The sequence below is a fragment of the Siniperca chuatsi genome, linkage group LG2, assembly GCF_020085105.1.
Source record: "Siniperca chuatsi isolate FFG_IHB_CAS linkage group LG2, ASM2008510v1, whole genome shotgun sequence".
Lineage (NCBI taxonomy): Eukaryota > Metazoa > Chordata > Actinopteri > Centrarchiformes > Sinipercidae > Siniperca > Siniperca chuatsi.
The window spans coordinates 7,663,305-7,680,542 of record NC_058043.1 but is presented as its reverse complement, the minus strand read 5'-3'; the positions used below and the strand labels follow the sequence as shown (position 1 = coordinate 7,680,542).

Sequence of the window (17,238 nt, the reverse complement as noted above, 5' to 3'; positions counted from 1 at the left end):
TCAGCATACTACAAGCTGGACAGTGGGTGGCAAAAGGTTAATTAAATGCAAATTAATTTAATTATGAATCATGAATTTGATCATCAGTGAATTATCATTTGCGGCCCGTAAACACCCTTCCTACCTAAGTCTGTAATGCTGAGTCAATCTCTGTTTTTAAATCTACCCTTAAGACTTCTCTTTTTAGCCAGGCTTATTATTAATGTTTTGCTTGCTGTGCTTCTGTCAAATGTCCCTGGGGTATGTGAAAAGCACTTCAAATACAATTTATTATTATTATTATTATTAGATTATCATATCAAGAGATGATAAATTTAATGTGACTCTAAAATGAAAACATTTTTGGCACTTCATTTAAAATACAGAAACCAGCAGAATACAAGGTGTGATCTGTGTCAGCCTCATGGACCTCGACTTTACTTTCATGTTCCCGTCATCATCGTCATCTTCCTCATCTTCCTCATCTCTCTTCTTCTTCCTGGGCTTCTTCTCTTTCTTCTCCTTCGGTTTCTTCTTCTTCTTTTTGGTTGGGCCGTACGTGCTGCTCTCACTCTCAGAGCCTATTTCTGGACGTTCCCGTTCCTCCTCCACCTCTGAGGTCTCCTCCAGGTCGCTGTCAACTCTTGCCTGGATTCCTCCCTAAAGTGTTTGACAAGGACACGTGAACATTTTGTATACATATAAATAAATGCACAATATTGGTTATTTGGTGGTCAAAAGCGGGACATGAGCATATCTCCGGTTCAGATTGCTTGCACTGATCTTTCTCATTCTCCAGCAGATAGATGTGTATAACTTACATCTTAAAACTACAACTATATTTGTGCTGCGTGAAATTTCATCCAAGCCATCTTCACATTTCTTTGATATAGTCAAGAGCTCCTGCCAAACAGTTATTTTTATAAACGTAAACAGGTACAATCTGACTTTGAATCTTGTTTTAGCTCTCTACCTCACTGTGACTGACTAAAGCTGGCATCAAAGCCAGATTCCTGGGTCACAACTGAATTCAAGGTCTGTATTTTACCACTTGACACCACAAAGGAAATCTATCTTCAGTTAAGAGGTATCGTATGAGACAGAATTTCAAATCTAGTGATAAAAGGGGGGAATAATTAAAATATAAAACTCAACGATTGGGCAAATAAGCATGGTAATAATTTTGCCAGGGTTAGGGATTACAGCTCCCACAGTGGCCACCCACGCCAAATAAAATGTGCTGTCAGTGTACTATAAAGCACTTCGGATAAAAGCTTCCTCTTCATGGCATTTGCATAAATTAAATTACATCATTCCAAAGTGTCACTGCTTTACTAATATTATAATTCTTCTGCCTGTGATGAAACTTGTAAATTATTACATTACAAGTCAACAGTTAGCAGTGAGTTGACGAGGAATCAAGTCAGAAGCGCATTCACCTTTTACACATGCTTCGACAACAAACTAAACCAAGAAACAGAACATCTCAGGTGCAGCCAATCACTGCTCAGAGCTGCCTGTTTAATATGAGACATCTGGAAGGCTATATGGATTTAACAGTTAACAGGTGTTGTTTGTGTGATCAAGAGTGTTGCATATGAACAAATTCCTAGTGTGTGCTCATGATAGTGTGTGTGTGTGAGTAAGAAAGAGGGAAAAGCATCTGGTGTTTCTCTCGGTATGCATCTCTCACATAATCATTTGTGTGCTTGTGTGTGTAGTATGTGTGTGGACGTGTGCATGTTTGTGTATTTGTTTATGAATGGGTGTGTTTGTCCTCCTTTGATCTAAAGAATAATTTTTGTGGGGGGGTTTGTGTGTTTGACTGCATGTGTGTCAGTTCAAGTCTGGATGTGTTTGTCTTTTTCAGTTTAGTATATATTTTTTTATTTCTCTTTGTGTTTCGCGTTTGTGTGTATGCCTCTGTATATGTATGTGTACGGTATGTGGGTTTCTGTGTGTGAACATGTGTGTGCACATGCTATGGAGTGAATTAGTGCACAGCAGCTTTGTGCTCTGCTCACTGCCTGTTGCTCAGCAGGCCTGTGTGGATCCATGGAGAGACTTACAGGCGTTTTGCTCTGTAGCGCAGTGGAAAGGCTCACGTTGCCGCAGCGCCCGCCAACCCTACCAGCAGCCTGGCTGTGTTGCCATGGCGACCAAATTTGAGCAGTGTCTGGCTCCAGCTCTCTCTCTCCTCCTAGTTTTCTCTCTCTCATTCTCATAGCTCACCCCCACACACGTCTTCCTTTTCTCTCACTTTCTCTCTTTTGCACCCCCCATTATTTTCTCTCTCATTCTTTCTTTCTATCCTGCCACTCACTACCCCCACACACACACACACACACACACACACACACACACACACACACACACACACACTCTATCACAGTGGCAGCCAATGGAACAACGCCATCCAATCAGAAGCGTTTGCATAACGAGCTTGTTATGCAGAGGCCTGTGGTTGCAGAGCTGGTGCTCCAGCACCCGTCTAGACAAATCTCATTTATGCATAAGACGAAGAAGAAGAAGGAGAGAGAGAGAGAGAGAGAGAGAGAGAGAGTAAATTGAAGATTTTTGATGGTGGATGGGGGATGGGACTGGGGGTAGAGATGGAGATGGAGGAGGGAAAAGCAAAGAAGCAGAACCACTGCTGAGAGCAACTGCAAAGACAAGGTGGAACTGTGCAACAACCTCACCGTGGCCCAGAGTTCAATGTTACACACACATCAGAGGACCAACAAGGACACTGGCAGCAACAAACAGGGTGTCTCTACTTTCAGAGGGAAGAAAATCAGATAAGTCCTGATAACGTAATCAAGTTAGATGCTTCCCCATAAAGGCTCTGCCTTATGGAGATTTCAGAGGATGCCACAGAAAATATCAAATGAGCAACGACGTGGATATTCAATAAAATCCACTTCAACAAGAAAAAATACTGCTGTAAAAACACTTTATGGTTGCAAAACAACAGCCTCTTCTTTTCCCAGAAATCAGCAACAGCTCTCTGTTGACTCACAATACCTGAGAGGATACTGAACTTATAAAAACAAGTCAGAGGCTCATCTCAAACCGACTGTATTTCAGCAAAATGTTAAAGCTACAAGCAGCTCCCTCACAGCTTCATGGAGGTTTTATGGTGGCCAAACTACAGCCTCTTCTTTTTCCAATAAAATTAACTGCCTTCTATAAACTCAGATTCCCTTCCCTTCATGTCTACATAGCTCCTTTGTTTCACTGCATATGAGAGAAAGAAGGCAAGTACATCTCTCCCTGTTGACCATTTCTCCCACCAGTAGCTCTGACCCGAGACTGGGATGTGCCACTGACAGTCTCTGACCCCAATTGACTTTTGGCCCCTGTCTGACACCAACCTCCGGGGAGTGATTGGAAGTGAATTACAGCAGCAGTGGTTCCTCAGTGGGAGGGCAAGAGAGACAGAAATAATACAGCAGGTGGAAAGAAAGAAAAGAGAGAAATATTTGCAGTTCCTCTGACGCAAAGGCAGTAACAAAAGCAGCGGCATCACGATCAAGGCAAAGTGAGGTGATGCGTGTAAGAGACGAGAGGAGAGGGAAGAAAGAGGAGAATACAGAGCAGAGTCTGTGCGTGAGAGAGCGAGTGTCAGAGGGAGTCCCCCCCATTAGCTCAGTGAGACCCAGAGCTCAGTGTTTACCACAAGCAGCCAAAGGGCCGGGTGGCAGCATGGCGAGCCAAGCTCCTCACAGCACTGCTGGCATCTCAAACCAGCAGAGGGGAACATCCTGGCTATGTCACTGACTCTGTTAAAGCCATCGCCAACACAGGCGGGAAATACAGTGCACCGGGAATACAGTGAATTCCTGTAATCATTGATTCTCAGGAGTTTGGCTAGATTATCGGGAAAAGTAAAGGTAGATGAGACTTTTCTGGCAACATGAGAGCTGACATCACAAGATGCTGCCTTTGTTTGTCAAATTCCCCTTATAGCTGCATCAATATTTTTTATGGTAACAGTGGACCAAATGACCATGTGTAATGTAGAAGGTGTTGCTCATAGTAATAAACCCGCAGCTCTCTTTTAGCTCGCTGTCTTTGTTTTCTGGTGTTACATCAAATTCGGTAACTCCTCAAATTCTGTGACCTGATTAGGAATTTTTCTTTTGATGTCAAAGAAAGTCAATTTGGCCTTGAAGTATCACATTGATTCCTCCTCAAATAAAATGATGAATTCATAAGCAATACAACACACCCTTGCTCAGTTTAATCAATATGGGGTTTGCAGCTATAGCCTTCCTAAAAATGGCTAATACTAGCTAATGTTAGCACATTTTCGATAACGTTAGATATTGCTGCATAAAGGACATTATTGACTTGGTTCACTACTGTTACACTACGTTTTAGCATTTACTGTATACCTGTAATTATCACTTTTGCCCCTAGTGGCAACTGTTAAGTAAACGTCACACAGGCTAGCTTTAAAAGCTTTGTGATTAGCTTATCTTAGTGATTAGTGATCTCACCATAAAAAATCTGATTAAATTAAGTCAGTAGTATTAATGCTGGGAGCACCTCAAACCTCTGACCTGTTGGCTAAATGCTGGAGACTAAAGGCTAGAGAAACTCGACTGTCAAAACCGCTCTGTCACAGCTCTGACTCCCACAGCTAGCTTGGCACAAACGCTGTACTTCAGTGCAGCACCAGCACCACAGGCACAAATCTACACTCTAAACTGGCCCTTGGTGCCCACAGCTTACACTGGCAATGACAGTGACACTGCTGCCAACCTCCCCTAAGCCTGAGACAGTCCACTGCCTCTCATTTAGATTACAGAGGCAGTCCAGCAGCCAAAACACACCTTTGATCCAATTGCAGAGACATCAAAAGAGCAATGCATGCCAAGCTGTTGTGTCCGAGGTCATGACAGATGGTGTCGAGTGTGAATTACATCTTACCTCCTTTTTCCTCTTCTTAACTTTGGGCATTTTCCCCTCTTTCATCTTTTTGGGCTTCTTCTTCTTTTGTTGTTTGAGAGAGTCGTCAGAGAAGAAGCTGTCGAGGGGTGTGAGGGGAACAGTGTTGCGCTCACCTTCGTCATCCTCATCTGGACACAGACAACAAAAACAGACAACAAAAACATTATCTGCTTAGGAACACAATGTAGTTTACTGTACAGAGTACAGTACATTTGGAAATTTGGCTGATGCTCTCAAGTTTGTCAACTCTACAGCCAATTCAGCGTGTAATGGGCCTGAATCTTTATATTGACAAATGCAGTTTGGCTTGTACACTCTAGTGCTGAAATTATTAGTTGATTAATCGTTTTGTCGATGGCCTGTAAATGAATTTTTTGATAATGAATTAATTGTTGAAGTCATTTATCAAAAAATGGCTACCATTTACTGGTTCCAGCATTAGAATGTGAGGAACTGCATCTTTCCTCAGTTTTATATCATTGTAAATTGTATATCTTTGGGTTTAGGACAGTTGGTTAGACAAAACAAGCGATGTGAAGACATCATCTTGGCCTCTGTGAAATTGTGATGGGAAATTTTCACAATTTTCTGAATTTTAATTGACAGTTAATCGAAAAGATAGGAAGAAAGATTAATCGATAATGAAAATAATCAATAGTTGCAGGCCTAGTATACTGTGAAAAAACAAAAAGTCAGTTAAAAAAAAAAAATGAATTAATGCCAGACCAACAGGAGCACTTGGCAAAATAAACCGCATAATCACACATCATTGAGTGTGGATCAACTTTACCCGTCAAAGCTCAAAAAGATGGAGTGCCTGCCTTGCCAGTAAATGGTAACTCCCTGGAGGACCACTGAGGTATACTGAACATATCTTCTGCCTTTAATGCGTGCTGGGACTAAAGCGACCTGCTGCTGGTTGTCAGCTGTAGTGTCTCAAAGCTGCTGTGTACAAACGTGCTGACTGCTGAGCGCAGCAGACTTCAGTGATGCCATAGTGGGTCACAGAGGAGTAAGTAAGGAAGAGAGACAGTCCCAAACAATACATCACTGTAAGGAGACGCAAAGAGAAATACACACAGGATGCAACCTCCCCGTAAAGGTCAATCTGATCTCGTTCTCTTTCTCCCTCTGTGTCTTCTTTCTGTCTCTTTCAGTCCATCTATCTGCGTGTCTCTGCATCTCATGCAGACAGACTGGAGGGCATGAAATATGCAGCACAGGTATCAGAGTCAATCAGCCAACACTAGCCCTGCAGTCTACCACTCCCCTGAGTAGCTGGAGTGAGAGATTGGGGAGGAGGGATTCCTCTGTAGTAGACACACAAACCTCACCAACCACTTATCCTCTATTTAGCAAAGCTAGCAGGAGGTCCCCCGCGCACACACACATACAGTACATACACATCAGTGATTTCAAAGCTTCAAACAGTGGCAATGTCAGACTCACTGTGTTTTCTTTGACCACGAGATGAAATGTGTCACCCCTTCTTTAGTGCTAATTGGGGGTAACTTGTGCTTTATGCGCCCAATATGTTTATAGTTGCTGACTATAAAAAGTTGCTGATTTTTCACTGGTAGTAATCACCTTAAGATCTTACAATTTTCAGGTAAAAATGCAAATAGTAATTTTTTAGTTCCAAACTTGTATTCAAGCCTCTAAAACTGCATTTACAGCACTCCTCCACTGACGTCTGTCCAAACCACTGATGTATATTCAATGTCACAGAAACTCTGATTGTATCTATCTATTTCGTATTTGTGCTTTGTCTCCTCATTCTTTCTTTCTGCCTCACACACAGACCCACGTGCTTCTCTCCCCTTTATTTCTCTCTTTCTAAATAAAGCCTTGAGTTTATGTATCCAGTATCTCAATCAGGGAGCTCTTTTATGTCTCAGATAAGCCGCCTGCCAGGCAAGTCATGATGGCAACACAGTAAGCCTTACATCTCTCTTAGACACACAGATGATGACACGGTTCAGATGCAGATGGAAACAGCCGTGGATTACAGAAAGCACAGCCCATCACTCTGCACCCCTTTCTTTCTATGGGTGAACTATGACTGACAGGTTGACCACACATCACTGATTAGATACACCTAATTCACTAGCCATGCTAGTGCCGTGGCTCTGGGGATGGCAATGTCGTTCTTTCGGTCGGCCCACCACTTTGGTCCAGACTGACTCTACTGGATGGATTGCCATGACACTTTGGGACATTCGTAGTCCCCAGAGGATGAATCCTCCTGGCTTTGGTGACTTAACCTGTAGCGCCACCAGCAGGTCAAAGTTTTCACTTATCCAGTGAAATATGTCAACATCTACTGGATGGATTGGCACAACATTTTGTACAAACATTCATAGTTCCCAGAGATGATGAATCCTAATGACTTTGGTGATTCCCTGACTTTTCTCTAGTGCCACCATGAGGTTCACATTTGTAGTTTAGAGTGAAATATCTCAACTTAACTAATGGATGGATTGCCATGAAATGTGGTAGAGACATTCATGTCCCCATAAGATGAACTGTAATTATTTTGGTGATCCTCTGGCTTTTCCTTCAGCACCATAATTAAGTAGATTTTTTAATTTGCCAAAATTTAGCTTTATGACCAAATACCTGTAAAACTATTCTTACCCTCTTCAGCTGTACTTTGTGTTTAGTGCTTCGCAAATGTTAGCATGCTAACACAATTAAGATGCTAAACGTCAGCATGGTCATTGTGAGCAGGTTAGCATGCTGTTGTTAGCATTCAGCTCAAAGCACTACTATGTCTGAAGTACAGCCTCACAGCTTCAATAGACGGTATGAGATTTTCACGGTTTCATGGTATTACACATTATTATTATTATTATTATTATTATCAGTTACAATGACCCTTAAAGGAATGAAAACAGAAGGGGTGTTTTGGTTGAACAAACGGTTTATTATAATTTCACAAAATATTATGTCCATAGACATGAAACTTGATATAAACTTGACTTTTTTAAATAACACTAATACGGTAGAATTCAATACCGATGATAAGCAAATGTACATGGCATGATAACCATCAATTTTCATACCATGGTGCAACCCTATTAAACACATATACAAATGGTCTCTCAGTAATTCATCTCATTTATAGGCAGAAGGTCTGAGAGCAATGCAACTGATTGAAAAAAAGAGAAAAAAAGACGCCTGTGTTTAACACCTGCATTGCCTTATAAGCTGAATCCAGTTTACAGTAAATGGCCTGTGAAGTCCCCAAAGGGAAAACCATCAGGGGAATGATAATCTTTCTGCTTGGTGAGTGGACCAGGCTGTGCCAGGTGTTGGAAGGGGGGAAGGTCGCTCAGTCATGTGGCACAGGGAGGTCTGGCACCACATTCTGTTAGAAAGCGGACCAAAGCTTGGCGAACAAGCCTTCTGTAAAGTGTGGACGGATGGCACACACACAGTTCTGACCTTCCTGCAGGGGCTTGGCCACCGGACTGACCCATTAGAAGGGAGATTCATGAGTGACTCCCAAGTGAGGAAGCTAGAGTTTACTGGAAAACACATTAGCCCTTTCTCTGTTGGCCCCCGTGTGGAACTGCCCACTTAACGTTGTCCGGCATTGCTTGACACAAAGGAGGAAAAACAGAGCCATAGGTTTTCCTCTCTTCCTTGATTAGGTGAATATAGCTTAGGCCTCAAACACTTTCAGACAAAGACATCCAGAGACTATTATTAGAAAATCTAATCATCAAAGTGATGGAAGGATAACGCTCCAAAAGCACCATTAAAATTCTATCTAATCTATTATAGACAACATATGCACAAGATCAAAATGTGTGCAATATAAAGCAGATATAAAACAGACTGGAATGGTGCACAGCTCATCTGCAAATACACATTCAAAAAAGCATCTTTCATGCACAGGCTTCGTGCACGAACAGCAGGAAAAAATGGTGTCAACTTTCACAGTGAGGGATCCAAAAATAGTCCGCTTTCCAATTGGGGATAACATTTGTAGGCACACAAAAGCCCATGATAATCTTTCAATTTTAGGGGAGAACAAAACAATTAAAACAGAAAACACAATGGAACAATCTGTGACAGTGTAAGCACCCGGAGCGAAACAAAGGGAATTAGGACACTTTATGTGCCACAACAAATAAAGGCTGTGATCGGATAGCATGTAGGGGTCTGAAGTCCCCCTAGGACATGCTTCTACATTGTTGTGTTTTAATTGAATGGAAGCACCTTGATGATCTGACGAGGATTCCTGACCTTGTCTGTCACTTTGATGCCTATTGATGGAGGTCGTAAACTGTCTGAAAACTGCTTCCTGTATCAGCAGCATAACAATGGATTTGCAAGACTTTATCGTGGTCAGTGATATGATAACATTTTTAAAATGACAGCAAAGATGTAAACCGCTGTTACTGAAAACAGTGAATATCTTTATCAACAAGACTATTCATTACGACACAATAAACATAAATTAGCATGTCTTATGTTAGCTTAAAAATGGCAGGTCAACTGATATTCAATACATTTCCCCTTAACGACAATATATCTCTCTGCATAGTGTGTCAGTCTTATAGAGTCCCCTTGATATGTTTATTGCCAACAACATAAAAATACAAAATCATATCAAGGCAGACATAAAGTAATTTTGACTGACACGTGAAAATGCTTTGATTTTTCAAACTGGATTACTACTCACATATCTTCACTCACCTGACACAATTGCACCTTTCCTTCCTCATACATGTTTAACCAACTACTATCACACATGCGTATTGGAGACACGCATCAGTGCTTGTGTTCTCCCTCAGGCTATGGCTGGCAATCATAGATGATGCCTCAACTGCTTAACACTCCTCTCTGTTTCTCCCCTTCCCTCTCTCGGTCTGTCTTTTCTCTCCCTACTGCACAGCTTCCAATGCAAGCCTGCTGGTATTAATCTAGTTCATCAAAAATATTGTGTATATACAGGAAAAAAAATGTGTTGGTTTATATGCAAGGCATCATCATGAATAATGCTGATTCCACAACGCTCAGCACACATGTGACAGGCAAAGGTAATTTCTAAAACCTGTCCTTTGGTAGAAAATCATATCTATGTTTTAGAAATAGTAAATAATGATGAGCCAATGATATAAACTATATTGTAATTAATGTATCAGCTTTGTTGTGACAGTGGTGCAAAATAAGCCAGCTTTTGAGGTTCAAGGCCTTTATAACAAGCATGAAAAATGAGCAAGAAATGCACCATGGCAACCATGTTGTGTGAAATGTATTCATTAACTGTCATCATTTTGTCGGTAAATGTTCTTTGTATCTTTTCAGAAGATAGCCTATGATTGGTACTTTTTCTCAAACCAGAAAGTTCAGTAGTTTTGTGTAACATATCATCACACAGCAGCAATTAACAAGAGGCAGGCCTATGGTTAGAGACAACATTGCATTGGATTTTTACACTCTCAACTTTCCTTTCATACTCAGTCTGTTGTTACGACCATGAAACGTTTCCACATTGTGATGTGAACGGAAAGAAAAGGGTAAAGCAGCATCTTTTAAGTTCTGCCCCTGACATGAAACCATCAAACCATCTGATGCTCAGAGCGAGCTGCAAGAAAAGAACAAAATATCAATCTATTGACTGCACTGGCCAAACTGACACCATGGTATAAAGTAGAATGCAATGCTGGGAGCACTTCATCAGCCCCTGACCCACTGGACCAGGAAACAGACAGGAGCAGAAGTCATGATGCAAAATTTTAATCTTATGCTATTAAGAAAACATCATTTTAGTCAAATTAACACTATGACTGGGATTTCCCCAACTAATCAGTGCTTCATCTGTTTTACCAGCACAGTTTTTTAGGACAGAGAATCATTGGGTGTGTGGACAACTGCCATAAAGACTGACAAACTTAACAGCCAAAAGAACACAAATTGACCCTCATGTGGCAAGTGGCTTTTTGTGTGCAGCTCATCAATTAGGGAATCTTAACATCCCCTGTGCCTTGATTAGTTTTAAACATTTTAAGGAGTTAAACTGCCATTAGTACTACAATTGGTTCATTGCCAGAGTGGTTGACAGATTCATTTTCCAGCCACAAGAAATAGTGCACAGATTTGGCTTGCCCGTGTGAACTGAATGAGCTGCAGGTCAAGAATGTGGGTAACAGTTCATTTCAGTTAGTGCACGACCTAGAGCTGAAGGGATGTTGGTGACCTAACCGTGGTCATCAACAGTGCACAGGACCAAGGCAAAGGCAGCAAGGCGCACTTGATAAGCACAGTTTCCTGGAGCCTACACGTGGCTTCACACCTCTGCGGCCGTGCAGTGCTAGAAAAACATTTAAAGTTGGAGCAGCCTCCTGATCACAAGCGCAAACAGCAGCGCATCTTTTCTCACAAAACGAACACGGATGTCACTGTAGCCCATTTCTACTTAAAAGCACATGCACACATTAACTGAGGAACATCACAGCATACAGTGACACTGCACCGAATAAACTGTCATGGATTTAAACAGCTCTCTGAACCAAACTTGTGTTTTGGACTTGAGGTAAAGCCATTCACTTGTACACGCATGCAGCCTGTGAAAGAAAAAAAAACTGCCTACAGAGAGCACGCAGCAGGGTTTTCATCATGCCCACAAATCAGGCTGGATGTGAGGACAGCCGGAGGCAAATCTAAAAACCCACCTTTAAGACACTAGGTCGTGCAAAAAATAATAGCATGACTCTGCTTATTGCACCCCACCTCCTCCTCCTCCTCCTCCTCCTCTCTGGTCTCAGGAACGCAGGACAAGCCCTTTTCCCCGCATTCAAGGCGTAGCGGCGCAAAATAATCTGAAGGACACCCCGCCTCCCCCCCTTTCCCTCACCTGGCATATCGTCTTCAAAATCCATGTCGTCTTGTCCCTCGTCTTCATTGCTCAGCGACCCCGGCATCTTTATCTCATAGCCCCCAAACCCCTTTTAGGCTGAGAATACTGAAAGTTAACCCTCCAAACGCCGCAGCCCAGTCTCTTTCTTCACGCAAAAAGAAATGTATTCGTCGCTCAGTTTAAAAAAAAAAATTTTAAAAAAAAAAATTATTTATTTTTTTTGCAGTGAATCTGGGGTTTTCTCTCCAGGAGTGAAAAAAAAAAAAAAATAAATAAACATTTACATTTTCCCCCACTGATCTCTATCCAGGTCTTCCAGTCTGAAAAATAAGAAAGACAAAAATGGAACACACATGCCCAGATTGTGACGTCTGGTCTGTTGCCATGACGATGCATCCCATAATTTCACCCACAACTAGTTAGTCATGCTCTCCTAGTTACCACTTCAACTAGTAGCGTGCAAAAAAAACAAAACACCGTGCGGCAACGCCATGCGCCGCTAATAGGCGGCTGCACTCCCGCGCCTGTCGCCTGCCCATTTCCTTTTGGAAGTCCGGAGGATTGAGGCAGAAACTTCTCCTGCTTTCTCGCACAGCTGCCTCGCTGTTCACGCACAACCTTTACTCTAAATATGAAGCCAGGCTGCAGGGGGAAAATAACACAATTATTTCTCCTTGTGGGAAAATGTTTCTTGGTCTAATTGACGTTTAATTAACGCCTGAAAACCTAAAAGGTAGACACGACTTGACTCAAAATCTGTTTCTTCATCTTGCAAACTTCCACTCTTTCCAAGACCAAAAAAAATAAAAACCCAAAACAGCCTGATGACTGCATGCTGCGAGGAGTCCTGACTGCCAGTGGTCTAACTGTTGTCAAGGTTACCACAGCTGTAACACAGGAAGCCCCACAGAGAGCTCACCAGAGACAGCAGGACTTTCAACTTCACTTAATCTATCAAAAAAAAAAAAACACACACAAATCAAGAGCTGGAAGTGTCCTGACTGCACGTGCTGCAGTGGAGCTTTTCACTGTGATCATTTTACATTTATTAAATATAACCAGCTTAATTGTTGTGTTTAATCTATTTCTCTCCTCTATTGACAAAATGCACTTATCTACTTTAAAATGTTAATTTAATTAGCTTTGCTGACACTGATTACTGCACACAGGGCACCAAAGGACATCCCAATTCAGATAAAAGTATCAAGGAAGAAAAATAAACCTGAAATATTCTAAAAATCAAATCGATGAGCTCTTTGTGGATTGTTTTAATTATGCATCTAAATAATAAGGCTTTTTTAAACACAAGCAAAGCATACAGTGTTATATTCATCTGGTATGTACTGTACATAAGCAACTGTGCTGTGTATGATGCCCAGAGAACAAAATTAAAGCAATTATTTTATTTATTTATTTTTTTAAAAAGACAACACAGATTTTCTTCCCTGTTTTGAAATTTTATTAAGTGGTGTCAGGTTTAATCTTCGTCCTCCTCCTCCTCCTCGTCCTGGTTGATCTGGAAGTAGCGCAGCTCATAGCTCTCCTTGGTGTTGGCCACGACCCGCAACCAGTCCCTGAGGTTGTTCTTTTTCAGATACTTCTTTGTAAGATACTTCAAGTACCTGACAGAGACGAGGACGACAAGGGAAAAAAAAATAAATCATAGAGATATCAGTCAAAAGTATGTCATATTTATAGATTATTCTACACCAGAGAGTTTGCAGGTCCGTATCTTTAAAATGTGCTTGGACAAAGAAATGGGTGTGGACTAAATAATGTGGCACAACTTGTGACAGTTGAGACAAGTCTGATAATAGCCCGTAATAGTAGCCATAATGCAAAAACACCCTAATTCCATTACAAAATAGGCTAAAGCAAGTGCTTTGTATTTTGGATTATTAACTGGCCCAAGAGGACATACAGGTCATTTCAAGTAAGAAAAGCAGTTTCCAGATCTGGGGTTCATAGGACTGAACTTCAAGTATACAAAGATTAAGGCTGTATTGTGCATCACTTGCAGAAATGCAATCTATGTATATTTGAATGAATCTGAGAATAAGATGGCAGATCTATCTTACACAGAGGTGACAAACAATTATACTAGATATACTAATAGCAACATCTCCCAGTGGCTTTTTCCAGTCATAATATCAAATGCTCCATTTAAGAACGCAATTGGTTGAGTCACCCTCTGGTGGTGGTGTTCCTGGCTCAGACAGTCTTCATGTATCTGTTTATTCTTTCGTAGTAAAGTTCGTAAAGTAAGTGTATATATATATATATATATATATATAAATATATATTATATATATATATATATATATATATATATATATATATATATATATATATATATATATATATATAAAAAAAGATTTCGGGTATGTTGATTTTGGTGACCTCTTGACTTCTCTTTGAATATGTTTTAATCTACACAATACACCAAGTAACAGAAAATTGGCGTGATTTTTAGACATCGTCTGTGGAACGCAAACAAACTCAGAAGTTTATTTTAGTCCTGTTTTACCCACTTAACCTTAGTGGTATATACCCATGCAGACTGAGTTAAAATAGAGTTTGAGGTGCTCCAAGCATTGAAAACAGTTCAACAGCAACATCTCTTTCCAGACAAAAATAAAATAAAATGTCCACAGGCCATGCTGTGAATAGGCCTTTTTCAAAGAAGACATTTTGACATGTCAGTGTAGGAAAAGCACATGTGTAAATAACAAAATTAATGATGGCTAAATTCCATTTAGTTGCAGTGATTTCAGGGCCCTGGCATTGTTCATGCTGGATCACAGCTTACTGGGACACTTGAATAGAACTGAGCCATCGCCAATGTTATTAGTAAAGCCTCTGCTTTTCCTACTATGACAGGTCAAAATGTCTGCTGTGAAAAGGCCTTTATATTTTCTTTCTCTGTCTTTTTTTTTTTTTTTTTTTTACTGTTCATTCAGTATAGAGTAGATCCTGATGAAAAAATGGTTCAATGTTTTGGGCACCACATACAAAACTCCTCTTCCACTGTATTGGGCTGGTGGCACAAGCCTCTGCAGCAAAGATCTCAAAAAACCTCTACAAATAAAACCAAAACTAAATGCACGGCTAGATACCACTATGAAGGTGAGTGTGGATACTGCCCCAATCTCCCATCTCCCATCTCCACAGGCTAAAAGTAAAAGATTAAATGACAAAAACCTCTGCGATACAGTATTTTCCACCCAACTTATTCATGTATTTCATTATGTATTTATGGAGGAACCTTTAAGCAATTTGAGCTGAATTCTGCCATCTGCATCACATCTGTGGTAAAGGCATAACTGAAATACATTCAGTTGGATGAGGATGTTAATTAATTTGTTTAAACACACATTTCAGGCTCAGTTCTCACACACAGTGGTGCATGTTGATTGAGAAAACAGCTGACCACAGCTTCCATAAAGTGGTAAACCACAAACTTTTTTTACAGCCAACATTTGAAGTCTGCAAGGCTGAAGACTCACATTCATTATAGTGGAGTATCACTATAATGTCTTAGTAAATAATATAATAATAAATAAGGATGTATTTCTCAGTTTTATTTATCAATTATATTTGTTGTAGAGGTCGAGTAGTTTGTTACATAACTGTTGTTGAAATAAATAATATTAAATGAAATTCACTTTCCTAAATTTAAAGGTTTTTTCCCCAATGGGATTTTGCATTCTCCTCTCTTTCACACAAAGATAACTGTACATGGCGGGGATTGTAATTACTTAACGGTTCTAGGAGACTTGTAAAAACACCTCACATTTCTTCTTCTTGCGGCCCGGTAGCAAGAACTGCGCTGAGCAGTTGTTGAGAATCATTGGTATATTAAGAACATGATCGTGATATGCAACTTCAGTCGCCTGACATTACTTGAATGATATAAGTTATGCATTGTGTTTTGTACCTCTTTGAGAAGGGAACTTCAGAGTTCACTGCAATTTTACTCTTGCTCCTTTCAATGGACACCACACCACCGCCAAGGTTTCCAGCTTTGCCGTTCACCTTGATGCGCTCCTGCAGGAACTGCTCCTGTAAGTGCAGAGGACACAGCAGGTCACACACAGCAAGGGTCGGTACACGTAACCCAGAACAGAACTCAAAATGTCCTATCTGTACAGGCAAAGACTCTTACAAGTACTGACAGGTGACACATGGTGGCTGACATCTTGTTAGTTTCCACTAAAACCACAGTGGATTGTAATGTCCTTTCTTTATTCTGAACTGACTGTAGCCATCATACCAAATGACTCGGGATTGATCCCACTGATATGACAGCAGTGTTTGGACACTCAGGGGTCGTGTCTGACAGCTTCTGCACGCTGTTTAACAGACAAGATGTCTGAACTGGTCTACTCACAAAGTTGGCAGCATCCATGATGCCATCCTCTACAGGGTGAGTGCAGTCCAGGGTGAACTTCAGGATCTGCTTCTTCCTCTTACCACCCTGCTTCTTGACCACCTGCTTTTTCTAACACAGAAATAGAGAGGGTTACTCAGACATACAAACAACCATCATGACACATGTAACTTTAAAACAGCTAAATTACGCGTTAAAATAATTTGCAGATCATGTCAAAATATCATAAGTGATTAGCCATCATGTTTCCAAAGCTGTATACGACACCACTTTAAAGTAAAGACCTCCACATTTTGTACTATCCATTAACACTTAACACGTTTCCCGTGAACTAGTAACTAGTGCTAGCTATCGTTAGCATTATCGTTAACAGTTAGCCCAACGTGGTGTTAGCCGACACAGTAAACAAAGCTAAAAAAACGACGCTAAACATCTGTGGCTCCCATATTGCAATAAACTACTCGGATATACACCTACGAGTGCAAAAGACAAGCTAAAATATATCGTCTGTGTGCCGTTTATTTGATCGTTTGACTACTCACAATTGGTGCCATGGCTGACACATTCAGCAAAAAGGAAGGAGCAAAGGCTGCGCAGGAAGTATAAAACCCGGCTGCAGCATCGATCGCATCGATTTATCTGGAATCGATTAAGCAGCGTGTGGAAATTCATATGTGCGCTAGCTTAATCCTATAGCTACGTTCATGCTAAATATGCGCAACCAGCTATGTTTTTTTTTTAAATAACAGACATTGTTAATACCTTTTACAGGGGCATAATGGGGCACAAACTGTTGAATGAGTTCAGACATCATTTTATTTACTGGCCAACTGCTGTCCAATTAGTAATTTGTCAGTTAGCTACGAGTAAACTAATCTTTCCCAAACATTTACCTGCTCTTTCAGCAATGATTGTTAGATGTATATGTTAGTTCCTTAATTAAGTAGAAATATTGCAGCTAAAAGAAGAACAGACAAAACATGTACAGTTTCAAACAAACTGATCATATATAACTGATATCAAACACCTGAGCCATCGCCAT

At 40.7% G+C, this 17,238-nt stretch overlaps 2 protein-coding genes across 5 annotated transcripts in view; both read right to left on the bottom strand.

Annotated features, from left to right (window-relative positions):
• Positions 1-13,048, bottom strand: part of chd5 (chromodomain helicase DNA binding protein 5) — a 38,510-nt gene extending 25,462 nt beyond the window's left edge. For 3 of the 4 annotated variants that reach the window (XM_044181865.1, XM_044181874.1, XM_044181883.1), the window contains exons 1-3: positions 11,804-13,048; positions 4,915-5,063; positions 421-639 (exon numbers count right to left, since the gene is read on the bottom strand). In XM_044181865.1, the coding sequence (XP_044037800.1) occupies positions 421-639; positions 4,915-5,063; positions 11,804-11,870 (435 nt within the window). In that variant the 5' untranslated portion in view covers positions 11,871-13,048. Of the gene's footprint in view, positions 1-420; positions 640-4,914; positions 5,064-11,621; positions 11,712-11,803 lie in introns of those variants that run through there. The other variant, XM_044181892.1, reaches the window with a different exon arrangement.
• Positions 13,049-13,194: 146 nt separating this feature from the next.
• On the bottom strand, positions 13,195-16,832 carry rpl22 (ribosomal protein L22). The gene is made up of 4 exons (XM_044181963.1): positions 16,739-16,832; positions 16,197-16,307; positions 15,744-15,868; positions 13,195-13,428 (listed from the first exon to the last, which is right to left on the bottom strand). The coding sequence occupies exons 1-4, from the start codon at positions 16,748-16,750 to the stop codon at positions 13,284-13,286; spliced, it is 393 nt and encodes a 130-aa protein (XP_044037898.1). The 5' UTR covers positions 16,751-16,832; the 3' UTR covers positions 13,195-13,283.
• Between the last annotated feature and the right edge of the window lie 406 nt (positions 16,833-17,238).